Source organism: Somniosus microcephalus, unplaced genomic scaffold (genome assembly GCF_052327205.1).
Source record: "Somniosus microcephalus isolate GS21.2 unplaced genomic scaffold, FLI_Smic_1.0 unresolved_chr1, whole genome shotgun sequence".
NCBI classification, from domain to species: domain Eukaryota; kingdom Metazoa; phylum Chordata; class Chondrichthyes; order Squaliformes; family Somniosidae; genus Somniosus; species Somniosus microcephalus.
Window position 1 is genome coordinate 139,152,200 of NW_028225179.1, and position 23,074 is coordinate 139,175,273.

The window sequence follows — 23,074 nt, forward strand, 5'->3', positions numbered from 1 at the left end:
CAATCTCTCCTCATACGTCAGTCCTGCCATTCCAGGTATCAGCCTGGTGAATCTTCGCTGCACTCCTTCCATGGCAAGAACGTCCTTCCTCAGGTAAGGCGACCAAAACTGCACACAATACTCAAGGTGCGGTCTCACCGAGGCCCTGTACAACTGTAGCAAGACATCCTTGTTCCTGTACTCGAACCCTCTTGCTACGAAGGCCAACATACCATTTGCCTTCTTAACCACCTGCTGCACCTGCATGCTTACCTTCAGCGACTGGTGCACAAGAACACCCAGGTCTCTTTGCACTTCCCCTTCTCCCAATCTATTGCCATTCAAATAATAATCTGCCTTCCTGTTTTTGCCACCAAAGTGGATAACCTCACATTTATCCACATTATAGTGCATTTGCCATGTTTCTGCCCAATCACCCAACCTGTCCAAATCATACTGGAGTTTCACGACATCCTCCTCACAGCATACCCTCCCACCCAGCTTTGTGTCGTCTGCAAATTTGGAGATATTACATCCAATTCCCTCGTCCAGATCATTAATATATATTGTGAACAGCTGGGGTCCTAGGACCGATCTTTGCAGTACCCCACTAGTCACTGCCTGCCACTCAGAAAATGACCCGTTTATTCCAACTCTTTGCTTTCTGTCCGCCAACCAGTTCTCTATCCAAGCCAATACCTTGCCCCCAATCCCATGTGCCTTAATTTTGCACGCTAATCTCTTATGTGGGACCTTATCGAAAGCTTTCTGAAAGTCCAAATACACCACATCCACTGGTTCTCCCTTATCTATTTTACCAGTTACATCCTCAAAAAATTCCAGTAGGTCAGTCAAGCATGATTTACCTTTTGTAAATCCATGTTGACTTTCTCTGATCCTGTCACTGCTTTCCAAGTGCTCTGCTATTACATCTTTTATAATGCTGAGGTCTTGTGCTCTCCTGGGCTCCCGCTGCTTTTAGTACCACTGAACTCTCACGCTCTGCTGGGCTCCTGCAGCTTTTAGCACCGCCAAACTATCGAGCTCTCCTGGGCTCCCACTGCTTTTAGTAGCACCGAGGTCTCGCATTCTCCTGGGCTCCCACTGCTTTAGTAGCTCCAAACTCTCGCAGGACAGTGGTCGATAGATTTTTGAATTAAGGGATATGCGGATAGTGCAGGAAAGTGGAGAGGAGGTAGAAGATCAGCCATGATCTTATTGAATGACAGAGCAGGCTCAAAGGGCTGTTGGCCTACTCCTGCTCCTGGTTCTTATGTTCTTATGGAAATGTGTACATTGTTCTATACACTACATTATGCTCGGCTCAATGGTGCTTTCATCCCATTACAGCAGATGCACTCAGGTAAGCATAATGAAAAAAGACTGCAAGAAGGATATTGCAGCCTTTGAAAGGGTGCAGAAGAGAGCAACCAGAATGATTGAGGAGTTGGAAAGATTGGATTATGAGGAGCGACATGTAAATTGAAAAATAAAAGGTTGTGGGCTGAAAAGATGGCTGTTTTTAAGATTCTAAAGAGATCAGACAATTTAGAGCATAATAAGCTATTATATCTTGTCCAGCACAGTAGAACCAGAGGACATGGCCTGCGGTTAAACTCAAACTTAACATTTCAGTGAACGAGTGTTCAATCTATGGAACAGACTCCCTAGGATATGGTGAAAGCAGTTAGTATTGACTCATGAAAATACATATTAGTGAGATTTATTTCACAAAATTACATTTTGGGATACAGTATTTGTGTAATTGGAGAGATGACGTGTGGTTAGTGTAAGGCTTGGGAGGAAAATAATAACTTTGGAGTTTGGATCTATGGCTCCCAAATCTCTCCACCACTGGGGTTTTCCTCGTGTCATGTCTGGGTCTGTTGTAGACTAATACCTGGACATGGATGGCTATGACTAGTCAAAAACTCCATTATCTTTGTATCATGCGACTACCAGGGTGGCAGAAGGCGAATTAGATGGACCTTGGTCTTTTTGCATCTATGGTGTGGAGATGCCAGAGTTGGACTGGGGTGGACAAATGTAAGAAGTCACACAACACCAGGTTATAGTCCAACAGCTTTATTTGAAATCACAAGCTTTCGGAGCGCTGCTCCTTCTTCAGGTGAAGTGGAGAAATGCATAAAGACACAGCTTATATAGTCAGAGAATCATGTCAGATGTTTACAGGTAACCTTTCCAACTGCCATTTATCACACCTTGGCAGAGAGATAATCACAGCAGTCAAAGGTGTGACTGGTGTCCAAACAGGTCAGTCAGGGAAACATTACATCAAAGAACAATGAGGTGGGGTCACAAGGGGTCAAATATTGCAGATGCTGGGGTCTGTAGGAAAAACAAAAAAAGACAAAAAACATTTTTTTTGGCTGGAAATCACAGCAGGTCCGGCCGCATCTATGTAGAGAGAACAAGCCAATGTCGACTCGAGTCTGGATGACCCTGCATCAGGTGGGGTTACATGTAGCGTGACATGAACCCAAGATCTCGGTTGAGGCCATCCTCATGGGTGCGGAACTTGGCTATCAGTTTCTGCTCGACGATTTTGCTTTGTCGTGTGTCTCGAAGGCCACCTTAGAGAATGCTTACCCGAAGATCGGAGGCTGAATGTCCTTGACTGCTGAAGTGTTCCCCAACTGGGAGGGAACAATCCTGCCTGGTGATTGTTGCGCGGTGTCCATTCATCTGTTGTCACAGTGTCTGCATGGTCTCGCCTATGTACCATGCTCCGGGGAATCCTTTCCTGCAACGTATGAGGTAGACAACGTTGGCCGAGTCACATGAGTATGTACCATGTACCTGGTGGGTGGTGTCCTCACGTGTGATGATGGTATCTGTGTTGATGATCTGGCATGTCTTGCAGAGGTTGCTGTGGCGGGGTGGTGTGGTGTCGTGGTCGCTGTTCTCCTGAAAGCTGGGTAATTTGCTGCGAACGATGGTCTGTTTGAGGTTAGGCGGCTGTTTGAAAGCGAGTAGTGGAGGCGTGGGGATGGCCTTAGCGAGGTGTTCGTCGTCATCAATGACATGTTGAAGGCTGCGAAGAACATGGCATAGTTTCTCCGCTCCGGGGAAGTACTGGACGATGAAGGGTACTCTGTTGGTTGTGTCCCGTGTTTGTCTTCTGAGGAGGTCTATGCGATTTTTCGCTGTGGCCCGTCGGAACTGTCGATCGACGAGTCGAGCGTCATATCCCGTTCTTACAAGGGCGTCTTTCAGTGTCTGTAGGTGTCCATCGCGTTCCTCCTCGTCTGAGCAGATCCCGTGTATTCGCAGGGCTTGTCCATAGGGGATGGCTTCTTTAACGTGGTTAGGGTGGAAGCTGGAGAAGTGAAGCATCGTGAGGTTGTCCGTGGGCTTGCGGTAGAGTGAAGTGCTGAGGTATCCGTCTTTGATGGAGATTCGTGTGTCCAGGAATGAGACTGATTCTGAGGAGTAGTCCATGGTGAGTTTGATGGTGGGATGGAACTTGTTGATGTTATCGTGTAGTCTTTTCAGTGATTCTTCGCCGTGGGTCCATAGGAAGAAAATGTCGTCGATGTATCTGGTGTATAGCGTTGGTTGGAGATCCTGTGCAGCGAAGAAGTCTTGCTCGAACTTGTGCATGAAGATGTTTGCATATTGGGGTGCGAATTTGGTCCCCATGGCTGTTCCGTGTGTTTGGGTAAAGAACTGGTTGGCGAAGGTGAAGACATTGTGGTCAAGGATGAAGCAGATGAGTTGTAGGATGGTGTCTGGAGATTGGCTGTTGTTGGTGTTGAGTACTGAGGCTGTCGCAGTGATGCCGTCATCGTGGGGGATACTGGTGTAGAGTGCCGAGACGTCCATCGTGGCGAGGAGTGTTCCTGGTTCAACTGGTCCGTGGGTGCTGAGCTTCTGTAAGAAGTCTGTAGTGTCGCGACAGAAGCTGGGGGTTCCCTGTACGATGGGTTTCAGGATGCCCTCGACATATCCAGAGAGGTTCTCACACAGGGTTCCGTTGCCTGATGTGATAGGACGTCCAGGTGTGTTGGCTTTGTGTATCTTTGGGAGGCAGTAGAAGTCTCCCACGCGGGGAGTACGTGGGATGAGAGCATGTAGGATGCTTTGAAGGTCTGGATTGAAGGTTTTGATCAGTCTGTTGAGTTGGCGGGTGTGTTCTTTGGTTGGATCTGCGGGTAACTGTCTGTAGTGTTCCTGGTTGTCCAGTTGTCGGTATACTTCTTTGCAATAGTCCGTTCTGTTCTGTATGATGATGGCACCTCCTTTGTCTGCTGGTTTGATGACGATGTTGCGGTTGGTCTTGAGAGCGTGGATGGTGTTGCGTTGTACTCGGGTGACATTCTGGACTGTCTTGTGAGTGCGGCTGATGAATCTGGCGTTGATGCATCTCCTGACAGCTTGAGCATACATGTCAAGCTTAGGGCAACGACCCTCCGGAGCGGTCCAATTTGACTCTTTCTTCTTCGGTTGCTGCACTGCGGATCCCTCTGTCTGCTGTTCCGGATCATTGATTGCCTCATTGGGTTCGCTGCTGACATCTTGGGATTTGTGGAAGAATTCCTGGAGCCTCATTCTCCTGATGAATTCCTCTGTGTCTGCCGTGAGACCGATGGGGTCCATTTTGGTGGTGGGGCAGAAATTGAGCCCTTGGCTGAGAACTTCAATTTCGTCTGGTTGAAGGGTGTGGTCAGACAGGTTGACAATGGATTTCCCTGTGGTTTCAACCGTGGTACCGGGGGAGGCTTGGTTGCTGCTGCTGGTGATGCCAAGTTTCTCAAGCTTCCTGTTCTTGGTGTGCATGTAGGTAGCGTAGTTCCGTTGCCTTGTTTGTTTGGCGGTGTCTCCTAGCTGGTCTGCTGTGTCCTGAGCACAGGCTGAGAACATGGACTCCATCTCGGTTTCGAGGTTGCGGCGTCTGCTGTAGAGCTGGTGTACGAGATGGTTGAGGAGTGTGCGAGAGGTACGACGGCAGAGTCTCTCAGCGTAGTCTGTGTTGTAGGTTGACTTGAGTGGGCTAGTGATCTGTAGTCCTTTCGGGGTCTTGTCTGCCTTCTTGCATCTCTGTAGAAACTTGATGTCTGTGTCGATATGCGCGGAACACTACAGACAGTTACCCGCAGATCCGACCAAAGAACACACCCGCCAACTCAACAGACTGATCAAAACCTTCGATCCAGACCTTCAAAGCATCCTACATGCTCTCATCCCACGTACTCCCCGCGTGGGAGACTTCTACTGCCTCTCAAAGATACACAAAGCCAACACACCTGGACGTCCTATCGCATCAGGCAACGGAACCCTGTGTGAGAACCTCTCTGGATATGTCGAGGGCATCCTGAAACCCATCGTACAGGGAACCCCCAGCTTCTGTCGTGACACTACAGACTTCTTACAGAAGCTCAGCACCCATGGACCAGTTGAACCAGGAACACTCCTCGCCACGATGGACGTCTCGGCACTCTACACCAGTATCCCCCACGATGACGGCATCACTGCGACAGCCTCAGTACTCAACACCAACAACAGCCAATCTCCAGACGCCATCCTACAACTCATCCGCTTCATCCTTGACCACAATGTCTTCACCTTCGCCAACCAGTTCTTTACCCAAACACACGGAACAGCCATGGGGACCAAATTCGCACCCCAATATGCAAACATCTTCATGCACAAGTTCGAGCAAGACTTCTTCGCTGCACAGGATCTCCAACCAACACTATACACCAGATACATCGACGACATTTTCTTCCTATGGACCCACGGCAAAGAATCACTGAAAAGACTACACGATAACATCAACAAGTTCCATCCCACCATCAAACTCACCATGGACTACTCCTCAGAATCAGTCTCATTCCTGGACACACGAATCTCCATCAAAGACGGACACCTCAGCACTTCACTCTACCGCAAGCCCACGGACAACCTCACGATGCTTCACTTCTCCAGCTTCCACCCTAACCACGTTAAAGAAGCCATCCCCTATGGACAAGCCCTGCGAATACATAGGATCTGCTCAGACGAGGAGGAACACGATGGACACCTACAGACGCTGAAAGATGCCCTTGTAAGAACGGGATATGACGCTCGACTCGTCGATCGACAGTTCCGACGGGCCACAGCGAAAAATCGCCTAGACCTCCTCAGAAGACAAACATGGGACACCACCAACAGAGTACCCTTCGTCGTCCAGTACTTCCCCGGAGCGGAGAAACTACGCCATGTTCTTCACAGCCTTCAACATGTCATCGATGATGACGAACACCTCGCTAAGGCCATCTCCACGCCTCCACTACTCACTTTCAAACAGCCGCCTAACCTCAAACAGACCACCGTTCGCAGCAAATTACCCAGCTTTCAGGAGAACAGCGACCACGACACCACACAACCCTGCCACAGCAACCTCTGCAAGACATGCCAGATCATCAACACAGATACCATCATCACACGTGAGGACACCACCCACCAGGTACATGGTACATACTCATGTGACTCGGCCAACGTTGTCTACCTCATACGTTGCAGGAAAGGATGCCCCGGAGCATGGTACATTGGCGAGACCATGCAGACACTGCGACAACGGATGAATGGACACCGCGCAACAATCACCAGGCAGGAGTGTTCCCTCCCAGTCGGGGAACACTTCAGCAGTCAAGGACATTCAGCCTCCGATCTTCGGGTAAGCATTCTCCAAGGTGGCCTTCGAGACACACGACAACGCAAAATCGTCGAGCAGAAACTGATAGCCAAGTTCCGCACCCATGAGGACGGCCTCAACCGAGATCTTGGGTTCATGTCATGCTACATGTAACCCCACCTGATGCAGTGTCATCCAGACTCGAGTCGACATTGGCTTGTTCTCTCTACACAGATGCGGCCGCACCTGCTGTGATTTCCAGCCAAAAAAAATGTTTTTTGTCTGTTTTTTTGTTTTTCATACAGACCCCAGCATCTGCAATATTTGACCCCTTGTGACCCCACCTCATTGTTCTTTGATGTAATGTTTCCCTGACTGACCTGTTTGGACGCCATTCACACCTTTGACTGCTGTGATTATCTCTCTGCCGAGGTGTGATAAATGGCAGTTGGAAAGGTTACCTGTAAACATCTGACATGATTCTCTGACTATATAAGCTGTGTCTTTATGCATTTCTCCACTTCACCTGAAGAAGGAGCAGCGCTCCGAAAGCTTGTGATTTCAAATAAAGCTGTTGGACTATAACCTGGTGTTGTGTGACTTCTTACATTTTTGCATCCAGCAATTCCTATATTCCAAGTGTTTCAATGGTGATTGACTATCGTCCCACACTGCTTCGCTCAAGAAGTCGTTGTTCATTTTGAAAAGCAGGGGCACGAGAACCATGAGGTTCATCAGGGATCTATTTGACCTCCCTAAATGCTTCAGTTGAGATTAGAACAGGCTGGATAACGACCCTGAGATTCACTCTCTTTATTGCTTAATGGCAGTTCCAAGACAGGCATCAATACAGCCTACTACTTGCTCTTTGTTACGAGTCCAACGCCGCTGCCAAGGCACTAACAACACTAATTCAGCAAATGTTAGGCAGTTGTACATTACACGGCAACATTATCTTTTGTTAAGATGTTTGGGCTGCACCCTTGTACCCTTATCCAAGAATATACCGTGCTTTTTCACTAAACCTTGCTATCTCATTCTCAGTACCTTCAGTGCTTGTTCATAGTTTGTGTTATCATTTCATCTGAAAGATACAATTTAAGCTGCATTTAAAATGTAAGCTTCAAGGGTTAAGTTATGAGGAGAGATTACACAAATTAGGGTTGTATTCCCTAGAATTTAGAAGGTGATCTGATCGCAGTTTTCACGATATTAAGGAGAACAGATAGGGTAGATAGAGAGAAACTATTTTCACTGGTTGGGAATTTAAAAATTAGAGCCAGGCCTTTCAGGAGTGAAATTAGGAAACAGTTCTACACACAAAGGGTAGTAGAAGTTTGGAACTCTCTTCTGCAAAGAACAATTGATGCTGGGTCAATTGTTATTTTTAAATTGGAGATTGATAGTTTTCTGATAACCAAAGCTATTAAGGGATAGGGGCCAAAGGCGGGTACATGGAGTTAGATCGCAGGGCAGGCATGATCTCATTGAATGGTGGAAGTGGGTCAAGGGGCTAAATGGCCTACTCCTGTTCCTATGAAACTCTGAAGCTACAGGTGAGATTTTTGTGCTGCAGTTCATGGAGTGGGACCAACAAACAACATTCTGACCCAAAAGTGAGAGTGCTGCCCATTAAGCCACGGCTGATACTATAAGCTCACAGTCCCAGCTGGGATTCGAACCCAGAATCCCTGGCTTAGAAGGCCAATGCCTTATCCATTAGTGGACAAATGTAAGAAGTCACACAACACCAGGTTATAGCTGTTGGACTATAACCTGGTGTTGTGTGACTTCTTACATTTATCCATTAGGCCACTGGGGCTACTATACACATGCTGCCCTCTCCTCTACTGTCTCATTCTTCTCCAAGTTTTCAAATACAAAATTAAATAAATATCTCTTTAGACTGGATATCTAAAATTACAGGGCGGTGTATAGCAACTATCAGAACATTTAAAAGAGAATGTCGGAATGGCTCGAGGGGCTGTTCCTATGTTCCTCAGCTGAATTATCAATTCTCCATTTGCCTTTTGGGTTCCCTTAATTCAGTGATGGCCAAGATGGAAGCTATTCTGACGGGTCTAACAGTTCTGTGGATATGGAGGCAGTGTGGCGTCCATATTCCAAGCATAGAACAGGAAATACATCAGTATAGTGAGTCATTATTGAAACGTGCAGCATTCTGCATGTATCAGCTCTCAATTTACAGCATAGCATCGCCTGTACAATTTTCATGCAACTTGTTAAATGTTTAAAATCTGCGCTGAAGGAAGGCCAACACCCGCTTCATTACCTGCAACACTGGAGTCTGCGCTCGCTGTGCCGTCAATGCAAAGACCACAAATGATGTCATTGGTTTAGTTAACACTTAAAGTATTGTCAGTGTTCGTCTGTGAGCAGCATCACATCTAATTCCTCCTGCCGTGTGCACATCGATGATGGTTTTAATTCAACAAATTCATTTTATACAGCTGATTCTCTTTCCGCTAAGCACTGGTTAGTAAACTTATATTATTCGTTATTATAGAATTCTCTACTTGTACCAGTCGGTACTATGTGATATTCTAGTTAAGTTAGCGGACCCGCTACTCTGTAATGCTCTAGTTAACTTATTCTCGTCGTTACTATACAGTACTATATAATTTTAAATATAATATTGAAATAAATATAAATGGAATCCTTTGCACACAATTAGAGTTTTGGGAATGATCGGTGAATGTACTATTAAGATGATATAGTCGCAAACGTGCCATCCGATCTTATCTTACAGGGACTTCGCTGTAACACAGAAGGGTAAGGTTATTTCGCAAAATGTGAAGTGATGGTGTCATTATGCTTAGACAGTTATCAGGATTTTAGCATTCCTGATTTTCTCTTTTTTATCATTTGTGTCGCTTTCAAATGGATGTTAGCTTGTTTGCTTTGAGTTATCTTTATGCCCGGTACACTCCAAAGATAATATTCGATCCGTTTATGCTTTCTTTTTATTTGGCACCTCATAGCTGGGCATTGATCTGAATTAATTCCATTGGGTTTCCTAAATTTGTAGAGCAGGAATTCCTCTGAACACTAATTGTAAGCGACATGGTAAGCATGTTCGTAAAGAGTTAATTTTACCTTACACAGTTTCTGAAAAATCTTTCTGAATGCACTCAACCATGTTGCAAACAGATAGAATTCTTACTGCATTGTTATTAAAGGCTGCAGCTTTTGTTCTCTGATATTTTTTTTAATGGGGCCAGTTACACCGGCCACTTATCACAGGTATCCGCTCTAATGGTACAAGAAATTAAACAAAACTGCCCAGGCATCTGCAGAAACTGTAAGCATTTCACAAAACATGTATGTTGCTGGTAATACTTATGTTGGGATTAATGTTGTGTATTTTCATTGTAAAGTAATTGAAGCGCAGCTCGAAAAATACACCTTAAATTCAGACAGATTATAGACCTGACATAACTACATAAACAATGCAGGACCGATTAAATCATATTTAGGCGAACGTTTTGTGAATTACTGATTTCCGGACTGACTCGATTCCGACTTCGCAGGTCTCTCTCTCCCTGCACCCCCATTCAAATTGTACCATTTACTTCATATTGCCACTCCTAATTCTCCCTACCAAAATGTATCACTTCACATTTATCTGCGTTAAATTGCATCTGCCACGTGTCTGCCCATTTTACCAGTCTGTCTATGTACTCCTGAAGTCTGTTACTATACTTCTCATTGTTTACTACATTTCCGAGTTTCCTGTCATCTGCAGACTTTGAAATTATGCCCTGTATACCCAAGTCCAGGTCATTAATATATATCAAACAGAGCAGTGGTCCTAATACTGACCTCTGGGGAACATCACTGTATACCTCCCTCCAGTCTTAAAGAATACCGTTCACCACTACTCTCTGCTTTCTGTTCCTTAGCCCATTTCGTATCCATGTTACCACTGCCCCTTTAATACCACGGGCATTAATTTCGCTAACAGGTCTATTATGTTGAACTTTGTCAAACGCCTTCTGAAAGTCCAAATACACATCGACTGAACTACACCCATCAATCATCTACGATACTTCATGAAAGAACTTGATTAAGTTAGTCAAACGCAATTTGCCTTTAACAAATCCATGCTGACTTTCATTTATTAGCCCATACTTTCCCAAATGCCAATTCATTTGTTCCATTTTAATAAATCTCTAAATGTTGTCCCATTACCGACGTTAGGCTGACTGGCCTGTAATTGCCGAGTTTATCCCTCTCCCTTTTTTTAAACAGGGTGTAACATTTGCAATCCTCCAGACTTTGCCACCGTTCCCATATATCTAAGGAGGATTGGAAGATTTTGTCCAGAGCCTCCTCAATTTAGTCCCTTACTTCCCTCAGCAACCTCGGGTGCATCCTGTCTGGACCGGGTAACTTTTCTACCTTTACGACTGCCAACCTTTTAAGTACCTTCTCTTTATCCAATATTGCTACTGCCTCCTCATTTACTTGGCACCATCCTCTTCTCTAGTGAAGACAGCTGCAAAGTACTCATTTACTAATGCAGCCCTGCCCTCTGCCTCCACAAGAATATCTACATTTAGGTCCAGCTGCCCCACACCTCTTTTAGCTACCCTTTTACAATTTATGTGTATATAAAACACTTTTGGGTCCCCTTTTATGTTAGCTTTTAATCTGTTCTCATACTCTCTCTTTGCACCACTTATTTCCTTTTATAGACGTTATGTACCACGTTACGTGCACTTACGCACATGCACTCCATACCCATCTTAGTCTGCCTAGCTTTCCCCCCTGTCTGATCCCTTCTATTTATGAACTATTCTTTACTCTAATGCTATTTGCCTCTCCTAGTCCCCATGTGCACCTTTTTTCTTCTCTCTAATGCTTCATCCTGATGCCAATCGCCCAGCCAAATTTAGTTTAAACCCTCCCCCACAGTACTAGATAACCTTCCCATGTGGATATTGCTGCCAGTTCTGTTGAGATGCAATCCTTCCAGCTTGTCCAGCCCCCTCACCACCCCCCCCAAGAACTAGTCCCAATATCGCAGATGTCTGAAGCTCTCCCTCCTGCTCTATTTCTCCAGACACGTGTTAACCTATCTTACCCTACTATTCCTATACTCACTAGCACGTGGCACTGGGAGTAATTCCGAGATTACTACCTTTGAGGACCTGCTCTTTGATTTCCTCCCAAGCTCCCGAAACTCTGACTGCAGGACCTCAACTCTTTTCCTTCCTATGCCATCGCTTCCCACATGGACCACAACATCTGGCTGTTGCCCTTCCCCCTCAAAATGTTCCGCACCCTCTAAGTGATCTACTTTGTCCTGGCACCAGGGAGGCAACACACCATTGGGACTTATGTCGACGGTTGCGGAAATGCCTGTCTATTCCCCTGACTATCGAATCCCCTATGACCACTGCATTGCTCCACTTTGTGGTACCCCACCTGTACAGTCACTTGCCCCACAGTGCCGTGGATGTGCTGTAGACTGCACTCCCCCAAGGTGTTGTTGCACTCACCGTTTTTTAAAAAAGTTTTTAATCGTTTATGGGATCTGGGCATCGCTGGCAATGCCAGCATTTTATTGCCCAGCCCTAGTTGCCCTTGAGAAGGTGCTGGTGAGCCACCTTCTTGAACCGCTGCAGTCCGTGTGGTGAAGGTACTCCCACAGTGCTGTTAGGGAGGGAGTTCCAGGATTTTGACCCAGCGACGATGAAGGATCGGCGATATATTTCTAAGTCAGGGTGGTGTGTGACTTGGAGGGGAACTTGGAGGTGGTGGTGTTCCCATGCACCTGCTGCCCTTGTCCTTCTAGGTGGAACGAGGTCACGGATTTGGAAGGTGCTGCCAAAGAAGCCGTGGTGAGTTGCTGCAGTGCATCTTGTAGATGGTACACACTGCAGCCAAGGTACGCCGGTGGTGGAGGGAGTGAATGTTTATGGTGGTGGATGGGGTGCCAATAAAGCGGGCTGCTTTGTCCTGGATGGTGTCGAGCTTATTGAGTGCTGTTGGAGTTGCACTCATCCAGGCAAGCGGAGAGTAATTCATCACACTCCTTCCTTGTGCCTTGTAGATGGTGGAAAGGCTTTGGGGAGTCAGGAGGTGAGATACTCGCCGCAGAATACCTAGCCTCTGACCTGCACTTGTTGCCACAGTATTTATTCAGCACAGAAAACCAGTTTGAGAGGGCCACACTCCCGGAGGATTCCTGCACTCTCTGCCTCTTCCTATCCTGCCGATGGCCGCCCACTTACTATTCTCCTTCACTCTCTGCAGCTGCGAGGTGATCACCTCCTGGAACGTGTGCGCCAGGAAATTATCAGATTCTCGTGTACCCTGCCCACTGACTCCAGCCGCTTCTCAAACTCAGAAACCCTGAACTCAAGACCGAGCAACTGGAGGCACTTCCTGTACACATGGTTATCCAGGATACACCAAGCATCCTGGGATTCCCACATGGCACAGGAATTGTAGGCAACGGGTCTCAGCTGGCACATCATTTTACTTAAACATCTATCTATTTATTTATTATATATATATGTTTTAGTTTAGCATCCCCCTTACTCCCAATTATTATTTAATTATTTGTGTATGATTTTTATTTGCAATTTGGATTCCTTTAATGTTGGTATCCTCAACTTATTTTTTTTAGTTTACCCCTTTAGATCAAATTACTTGCTCTGATTATTTGTATATTTACAAAGTGCCCCTTAGTTTAAAGCATTTGTGTATTTGCAGCATTTTCAAGTTTCCCTTTTGATCTCTGTATTTATATGATGTGAACCGACTGATTACATTTAAGGTCAAAAAACTGATCAGCGTTAGACAGGTGTCGAGTGCAGTATTTATCCAGTTTAAAGTTAAAATTTCATTGTTCAGCAGGCGGGAAGGTGAGTGCCACCGTTTACCAGTTCCCTCCCTTTATAACTGGAACAGAGGGGGAGTCAGTGACACTGAACTGTGCCGTGGCTTCTGAAGGAAACCTTTCTCTGATCGGCACCGCTCATTGGACACGGGGTAAACCAAATGGGTACAAACTGGACGACAGTCCGTTTTATGGAGAGCGGCTAGAGAGGTCGGACAGCGAGTCATTTTTCAACAACAGAATATTCATTAATATCTCCGACTTGATTGAGAAAGACTCAGACACCTATTACTGCCGGATATACTTAATGCAAGCAGGAGCGAGAGACGGAAATGGCACCAAATTGGAAGTGAGGCGTAAGTTGCAAGAACAAACAGTCCTTGATTAATAAAAATGTGTTCTAACTTTACAGTTGTAAGATTGGTATGATTCCTTTTTCTCTGTCTTAATTGCTGTAGTATTAGTTTAGCGCATGCCAGTGCAATGCTTTGTTTATAATACTCAACAAGCTGCAGCCTAGTGGCGCGTCTCTCTCGGCACAGATAGTGTTGTGTGTGGGTGACAGAAGAAGTAAAGCAGGTGAGGCAAAATCAGATATTGGCACATTAGTTTGCCAACCCCCAACGCAAATTTTAACATTGGATTTCATTTGTTGTAAATAAATAAATGTCTGACTTTCAATAGCGGGCTAAGGAAATTCGTACCTAAACTGGCATGCGTTATTATTGCGCCATGTGTTTTCACCCCAAGAGAGTCAAAGTGGAGGGACTGTTCATTAAGTAATTCATACATTTTCCTACATTACAGCTGTATTTACAACCGCCTAAACATCACCATCATGGACACCACTGACAAGTTCATACATTTACATCCATTTATTGCTCTAAGTGTGTTAAGCAACTCAAGTGTAAGGTTTAAATATTGCGATACTATTTGGCTTCTCGGCCTTTTGGCTAAGAGCAAGAATATTATCTGTTCTTCTCAGTTATCTGATAAGGCCCCTTAGCTATCATGGCAGTCGTGGCTCAGTGGGTAGCACTCTCACCTGTGAGTTAGAAGGTTGTAGATTCAAATCCCACTCCAAGGTACAATGAGCACAAACATCTAGGCTGAGGGAGTGCTGCACTATCGGGGGTGCCGTCTTTCGGATGAGACCCCGTCTGCTCTCTCAGCTGAACGTAACAAAAAACACGGCACTCTTTGGAAGAAGAGCAGGAGAGTCCTCTCCGTGTCCTGGTCAATATTTATACTTCAATAAACGTCACTAAATAAAGCTGATTACCTGATCATTATCACGTTGCTGTTTGTGAGAGCTTGCTGAGCACAAATTGACTGCCGCGCTTCCTACATTACAACAGTGACTCCACTTCAATAAGTACTTCATTGGCTGTAAAGCGCTTTGGGACGTCCGGTGGTCGTGAAAGGCGCTGTAGAAATGCAAGTCTTTCTTTTTCACTTTATATTCTCATTCCTTCTCATATTTTCCGTCACGCCAACATTTCATGCAGCGTACTATTCAACATGTTAAAAACATTTTTCCAAATACGGGTGCAGTATCCGAGTTATACTGAGCAAGAAAAGCCCCCGTTCGACTTCGGGTCTGTTTTAAATGAGCTGTCAGCTGGGGCACCGCAAGTGTTGGGGAGGGGTTGATCATGCAGGGTTCACAGACCTGGTGCAAAGTGCAGAAAGTGGACATCGCTGAAGACAGGGTTAGGCTAAAATGCGATTCCCTCCGCGATGGGGGCAGCCACTCGCTTACTTGTTTGACACTAGGAGAACGCTTACTAAAACCTCTGATGGGACAGGGACAGGCTTAGGTCCCTATAGCCGCCGCAATGAGGGAATGGGGAAAGTGTGAAAGGGACGGGAATGAGACCAAACTGCAAATGAGGCAGGAGTTGATTTTAGAAATAATGCTTTCCAAAAAACATCGTCTCAATGTAACAGACATCACTGTTGGTTACAAGGTGCTACTGTCTCTGGGCTAATCATTGTAATGTTGTAGAGGGTTAAAATGAACAACTAACTGTTTATTTTCATATTTCTGCCCTTTCGAACAGAGGTGAATGACGTGTGTGTGTGTGAGAGAGACAATAAAAATGAAAACACGTTCGCCAATATTTTTACACCTTGCTGTTTATACAGAGATTCATTAGAAAATATTTGTACTGCCTTTTGTAGGACAGCCACCTTCGTTCCTAAGCTTTAAGCTGGGAATAGAAACAAAAACACTGATTTCATTTCATTATTTCAGGAAGGACAGAATTCCAGGGCCCGGAGACTTGTTTAGCACCTGTACTGTGGAGCGCACTAGCCTCGCTGGCTGTCGTAATCATGATAATACTAGCCTGCAAACTGAAATGGAAATGCAATGGTAAATATCTTTGTAAATGGAATATCGCCATCTAAGGGCCACTCTCCGATAATGCGCGCTATTATGGTTCATTTAAATCATTATCATGTCCAACACCGATACACAGTATGAAGCTGCAAGCATAATTGACAATGCAATTATGCACGGCTTAACGAATCATTCATTGTAAAAAGGCGAGTGTTACTGGATTGCTCTTCGAAAGAGCCGGCACAGACTCGATGGGCCGAATGGGCTCCTTCTGTGCTGTACTACTCTATGATTCGCTGATTAAGAAAATAAATTGAAAAGATTACAACGGGATAGACGTTCATGAAGAAAGAGTCACTGGGTGACTGGAACTCGAGTTTTTACACTTTGCGACCTGAAGAAAACTAAGGGAAGGAAACAGTGTTCTTAAGTGTTGGGAATAATGCTCTAAAACTGAAATGACGAATGCAAAAATGCAATATTCAAGTGTTGCAATGGCATATCTTGGAATCTATAGAGAAGATTGTAAAGTGCATTGTTGTATTAAAACCAGAGTAAATATTGTTTTAGTTTTTGCTTGTTTAACTTTTGACATTGGTCATCAGGTTCAACAATTCTTTGACTTTCGACAGAAATAGTTTAAATGATCATTTATTGTTGTGGAATGTATATCAACATCACCCTCTGACATTCACTGGTCAAGGTGACACGAGGCAGGAAGAATCCCCCTGCCGCCAATACTTAGTCTGAAACATAACAGAGAGATTTCATCTGGGGGAAGAATTGCCCTGGTTGTTATGTATAGCGGCATCATAAACATCGAATCATAGAACCTTACAGTCCAGAAGGAAGCCATACGGCCCGTCGTGTCTGTGTCGGCTCTTTGAATATAACAAGAAAAGCAATCGTCATAATAACGACCTCTGGTGGACCCAACTGCATACTTCTCTGCAGTCAGAAAAACAATCCCTTCACCTTATTCTCTGCCTCCAATCCCGTAGCCAATTATGTACCCAAGTTACCACCATCCCTTTAATGCCATGTGATTCTATTTTCCAAGTCAGTCTTTATCAAATACAGCATCTGCTGCCATCATCAACCCTCTCTGTTACTTCAACAAATAACTCAATCAGGTTAGTCAGACACGATTTGCCTTTAAGAAATCCATGCACGCAGTCCCATATTCTCCAAGTGAGAATTATTTATGCCCTTGGCAATGGTCTCTAGTAGTTTTCCCACCACTCGTTGTTCGGCTGACTGGGCTGTAATTACCAGATTTATCCCTCTCCCCTTTGTTGAACAGGGTTGTAATATTTGCAATGCCCCGTGTTTTTTAAATTTATTTTTCAATTCAATTCAATTTTATTTGCCATATGTAACCAGTACAAGTACAATTAGAATGGAATGCTTACTCCCCGTAGGGACGCGTCAGCTAGTCATACAGCGCCGCGTTCAGAAAGTCAATACAATGGCTTCCCGTGGCAGTGGGAGCACGATGTCCCTCAGCCGCTCCGTCCTCCTCGTCACCGCGGCCTCCTCCTCACTGTTGCCGGCTCCAAGTGGTGGCCTGCTTTCCCGTCCACGATCCGACTTCTGGCCGCCATGCCCGGTTCCCCTCCTCCCAGTCGGACTGCGAGCTTCCCGCCATGGAGCTGCCAGCTGACGTGCTGCAGCGGGTCGTCATGGCTGCTGCTACTGCTCGCTGCGCTGCCTCCGCCTGACTTGCTGAACACATCGTCGGGGTGTGAATGCTGCGGTCGCTGCGGCCTCCTCCTCACCGTCGCCGGCTCCACGGTCTGACAGCCCGGGGCCTGCTTCTCCCTCTCACGGTTTGGTCTCTAGCCGCCATGCTTGGCTCCCCTCCTCCCAGTCGGAATTCCTTCCCGCCGAGGAGCTGCCGGCCGACGTGCTCCAGCGGGTCGACGTGGCCGCTGCTGCTGGTTGCCGTGCTGCGCTACCTCTGCCCGACTCGCCGAGCACTTCGCTCCGGTTGCGGGAGCGAGCGGCGAGAGCTGGCCGCCCGAAGCAGGGAGAGCACGCTCAGCACCGGACCATCACGGCCGCCATCTTGACTCTCCTTGCATGTCACAAAACATTACGACCAGTACCATTTTCCTCCATTGTGATATCTGTAGAAATTGTAAACTTACAACATCCCTAGCACAACGCTAGCAATCGCAAACCCAGTAAATCTTCACACTACGTCTAGTATGTTGCTATAAGCAAGTATGTGTCCACACTTACAACTTCAAATAACCGTACTAACAACTGCACTTACATAATCGCAAATTTCCAGCCTTTGGCCCTCCATTCACTATGACATTTCTGCAGCTATTGATCTGCTCAACCACACGCTGACCACCACCTTTGATGCCCGAGTCCCTATTAAAACCATTACTCTCTCTCACCCTGGCTGTTCCCCCAGCACAACCCTCTACGCTCCCTTAAGTCCAAGAGATGCAGATTTAAACGGATATGGCGGAGAACTGGTTTAGCCATTCACGGCCAGACCTGGTTGGACCACATAAGCATTATCGGGTCCTGCTCACATTTGCCAAAACTGCTCACTGTTCCAAGATCATTCTGGAATGCAAAGATAACATTTGGCTTCTATTCTCTACTGCAAACCGTCTTTTTAAACCCCTCTCTTCAGCCTCCTCCACTCTCACCTCCAATAACAAGTGTGAGGAGCTCATGGACCTCTTTGTCCCTAAGATTGAGATCATCTGATCAGCTGCCTCTGCCACTTCCCTTCCTTCCCCTAGCCCACCAGGCCAAACTTCTTCTAAAGTTCCCCCCTGCCCTAGCCCTGACTTGCATCTTTCTCCAGTTTCTCTTCGATCTCCCCTCATGCCCTCTCCGAGCTCATCTTGTCTATGAGACCCATTTCCTTCTCTCTTGACCCTATTCCTACTAAACTGCTGACCACCCAACTTCCTTTTCTGGCTCCCATGGTAGCTGATATTGTTAAAGCTTCTCTCTCTGCAGGTTCTGTACCCCTCTGCTTCAAATCTGCCGTCATCAACCACCTCCTCTAAAAAAACAACCCTTGGCCCCTCCGTCCTTGCAAACAACTGCCCCATCTCCAAACTCCCTTTCCTCTCCAAAGTCCTTGACCGTGTTGCCACCTCATGTTTGAATCCCTCCAATCAGGATACCGCCCCTGCCAAAGTACCGCAACGGCTCTCATCAAAGTTACAAATGATATCCTAAATGACTGTGACAAAGGTAAACTATCCTTCCTCGTCCTTCTTGGCCTGTCTGCAGCCTTTGACATGGTTGATCATTCCATCCTCCTCCAACGCCTCTCCACCATTGTCCAGCTGGGTGGGACTGCATTCGCCTGGTTCCATTCTTATCTATCTAATCATAGCCAGAGAATCACCTGTAACAGCTTCTCTTCCTGCTCCCACATCGTTAACTGTGGTGTCCCCAAGGATCTATCCTTGACCCCCTCCTATTTCTCATCCAAATGTGTGCTGACAACACCGAGATCTACCTCGCCACCACTCCCTTTGACACCTCGACTGTTTCTAAATTGTCAGACTGCTTGTCCGACATCCAGTTCTGGATGAGCAGTAATTTCCTTCAAATAAATACTGGGAAGACTGAAGTCATTGCCTTGGATCCTCGCCACATACTCTGTTCCCTAGCCACCGACTCCATCCCTCTCCCTATCATCTTCATGAGGCTGAACTAGACTGTTTGCAACCTTGGTGTCATATTTGACCCCGAAATGATCTTCCAACCACATACTAAGACCGCCTTTTTCCACCTCCATAATATTGCTCTACTCCACCCCGCCTCAGCTCATCTACTGCTGAAACCCTCATCCATGCCTTTGTTACCTCTAGACTGGACTATTCCAATGCACTCCTGGCTGCCCTCCCACGTTCTATCCTATGTAAACTTGAGGTCATCCAAAACTCTCGGGCCAGTGTCCTAACTCACACCAAGCCCTGTTCACCCATCACCCTTGTGCTCGATATATTGACTCTCGGTTAAGCAAAGCCTCGATTTAAAAAATCTCATCCTTGTTTTCAAATCGCTCCATGGCCTCGCCTCTCCCTATATCTGTAATCTCCTCCAGTCCCACAACCCCCGAGATCTCTGCGCTCCTCTAATTTTGCCCTCTTGAGCATCCCTGATTATAATCGCTCAACCATTGGAGGCCGTGGCTTCTGTTGCCTAGGCACTAAGCTCTGTAATTCCCTGCCTAAATCTAGCTGCTTCGCTACCTCTCTTTCCTCCTTTAAGACACCCATTAAAACCTGCCTCCATCTGCCCTAATTTTTCCTTCTGTGGTCGGTGTCAAATTTGTTTTATAACACTCCCGTGAAGCGCCTTGGGACGCTTCACTAAGTTAAAGGCGCTAAAAAGTTGTTATTGTTGTTGTAGCTGTCGGCCAATGGAAGTTTAAACGGTCTTTGACGCACATTGTTGGGTTTAGAGTTCATTTTTGAGAAATGTCATGGCATATTTTATAGTTAACACTCACTAATTTGTATAATAGATAGTAGATAGATAGATAGATCGATAGATAGTTGGACAGATAGATTGAAATAGAGATAGATAGATAGACAGAGAGACAGACAGATAGACAGATAGATAGAGAGATAGACAGAGAGATAGATAGACAGACAGCAGACAGATAGACAGACAGACAGATAATCAGACAGGCAGTCAGATAGATAGATAGATAGATAGATACATGGATATATAGATAGTTAGATAGATAGTTGGACAGATAGATAGAAATAGAGATATATAGATAGATAGATAGATAGATAGATAGATAGATAGTTGGACAGATAGATAGGAATAGAGATAGATGGATAGATAGATAGATAGAGAGACAGATAGATAGACATAGAAAGATAGAGAGATAGACAGACAGATAGACAGGCAGACAGACAATCAGACAGATAGATAGATAGATAGATAGATAGATATATAGATAGATAGGTAGATGGATAGATAGATAGATAGATAGATAGATAGATAGATAGATAGATAGATAGATAGATAGATAGAAAAGCAGACAGAGAGATAGACAGGGTGACAGAGAAAAAGACAGATCATAGAATCGGAAATCTTAACAAGTAGATGTATTTGTAAAATTGTAAAGGTTATTGGTCTAAGTACATTCTTTGGGAATGTATATATTCAAGGTTATCTGGTGTTATTTTTTCGCTGCAGGTGTCAACCAGAATGAAACTGGCAATCACACTGACATGGTAAAATATATTAACAGAATGCCCTGAATAAATTAAAATACACCTTTTTGAAACAAGAGTTTGAAATAATACAGATTTGTTGTATTTTTAAAAGGGCGTGGAGCTGAAAGGCGTGGACTCCTACAGTGAACTGCCCAGGTACGGTCTCGCACAACTCTGCAAGCAATCAAACATATACCAAGAAATACAAGGTGCCTCTTCATATGATGCATGTCTCAACCAATGTTCCGAGGGGAACAGTGTATGAGCTAAAGTGATTTGTTTTAAAGGCAGACATCAGGAAAGCTGAGTTTATGCTGAGAGTAATTTGCTTAGTAAATTTTTAAAAATATATAACTGAGGTACTTGGTTTAATATTCCCTGTCATCCACTAGCAGCATGGTCTAGAGGTAGTAGGGCTGGTAGACACCGACTTTGAAGCAAAATTATTCATTAAACGGCATAGTCGAAAATCACGAACAATTGACTAGGTTCAATTCTATTTATTAATCGTATTCCCACTTCTCATGCTCCAACAGGAAATGACAGAATTGCTGCTCCATCGAAGTGTTACTGGCTTGTCACGAACATAACAGAACAAATGCATATTCCCACAGCACCAAGATTCAGTCAGTCAACAATCAGGCAATCTTTGAATTCAGGAAACGTGTCTGGAAACTGAGAGTAAGAGGTTGCTGTCTTGATTAAATGAGTAGATGCCATCCTTCCTTGTTTAAATGTAACATGCACCCAGAGATGGTCGAGGCCCCAGCGCCTTCAAAACCAGACGAAAAACAAAAAGGAGTTTGAGGGATTGTGAATCACTTCCGGACTATTTTTACTTAAAAAATGTATCTCCTTAACCGTAAATCAGAGCCGAACAGGGAAAGTAAATTGCTCGGGAGATTTTCGAACGAATAATAATAATCCGAATCGCTGCCTTGTTTTTATGACTATTTTGTTCGAGGACACTATACGCTTCCAGCAGAGTACAAATATTTAGCAGTAGCTTTCAGTTTTGAGTCCTACTGTCCCAAGGGGGAAGGAAATCCATCCCTTCTGTGCTGGGTGCATTCTCTCGGGGATGTTCAGAGGTCAAACAATAAATGCCCTGAGTTTCCTGTTTTAATATGTATTTTAGAATAATTAAATATTACACGATGTTTCGCAATATTTTTAAAGTTTTAGATATTACAAGCCGTTTGACAATATGCTTTACAAATATAAATATTTCAAACTAAGCCTTCTATACTATCTATTAGTTAAGCTATATGCTTCGTATAGGTAAATGTTATTTTTTTAAATAGTTGTTTAATGTTACAGGTAAAAGTCGAATTGATTTGAAATAAAAAGGGGCTACTTGTAAAATAAAAACGGATTAAATGACAACAACACGTTTCATTTATACATTTATACAGCGACTTTAACGCAGTAGAACGTCCCAAGGCGTTTCACATGAGCTTAATCAACCAAAAATTGACATCTATCCAAAGAAGTAGACATTAGGACAGCTGATCAAACGCTTGTTCAAATAGATATGTTTTAAAAAAATGTTTTATTCGTTCATGGGATCAGGGCGTCGCTGGCAATGCCAGCATTTATTGCCCATCCCTAGTTGCCCTTGAGAAGGTGATGGTGAGCAGGAGCTTTCAGTTTTGAGTCCTGCAGTCCGTGTGGTGAAGGTACTCCCACAGTGCTGTTAGGGAGGGAGGTCCAGGATTTTGCCCCAACGACGATGATGGATCGGTGATATACTTCTAAGTCAGGATGGTGTGTGACTTGGAGGGGAACTTGGAGGTGGTGGTGTTCCCATGCGCCTGCTGCCCTTGTCCTTCTAGGTGGAAGAGGTTGCATGTTTGAGGGGTGCTGCCGAAGAAGCCTTGGCGAGTTGCTGCAGTGCACCTTGTCGATGGTGCACACTGCAGCCACGGTATGCCGGTGGTGGAGGGAGTGACCATTTAAGGTGGTGAATGGGGTGCCAAGCAAGCGGGCTGCTTTGTCCTGGATGGTGTCGAGCTTCTTGAGTG

General features: G+C 45.2%; 1 protein-coding gene and 1 pseudogene across 1 annotated transcript; both read left to right on the top strand.

Moving 5' to 3' along the window:
• Positions 1-1,266: 1,266 nt before the first annotated feature.
• On the top strand, positions 1,267-22,392 carry LOC147096009 (natural cytotoxicity triggering receptor 3-like). Its single transcript, XM_085973753.1, has 6 exons — positions 1,267-1,342; positions 13,505-13,843; positions 15,745-15,864; positions 21,031-21,068; positions 21,163-21,206; positions 21,587-22,392. Exons 1-6 carry the CDS (start codon positions 1,267-1,269, stop codon positions 21,591-21,593), a joined length of 624 nt encoding a protein of 207 aa, XP_085829879.1. The 3' UTR covers positions 21,594-22,392.
• On the top strand, positions 14,421-14,531 carry LOC147096010 (U2 spliceosomal RNA; annotated as a pseudogene).
• Positions 22,393-23,074: the final 682 nt, after the last annotated feature.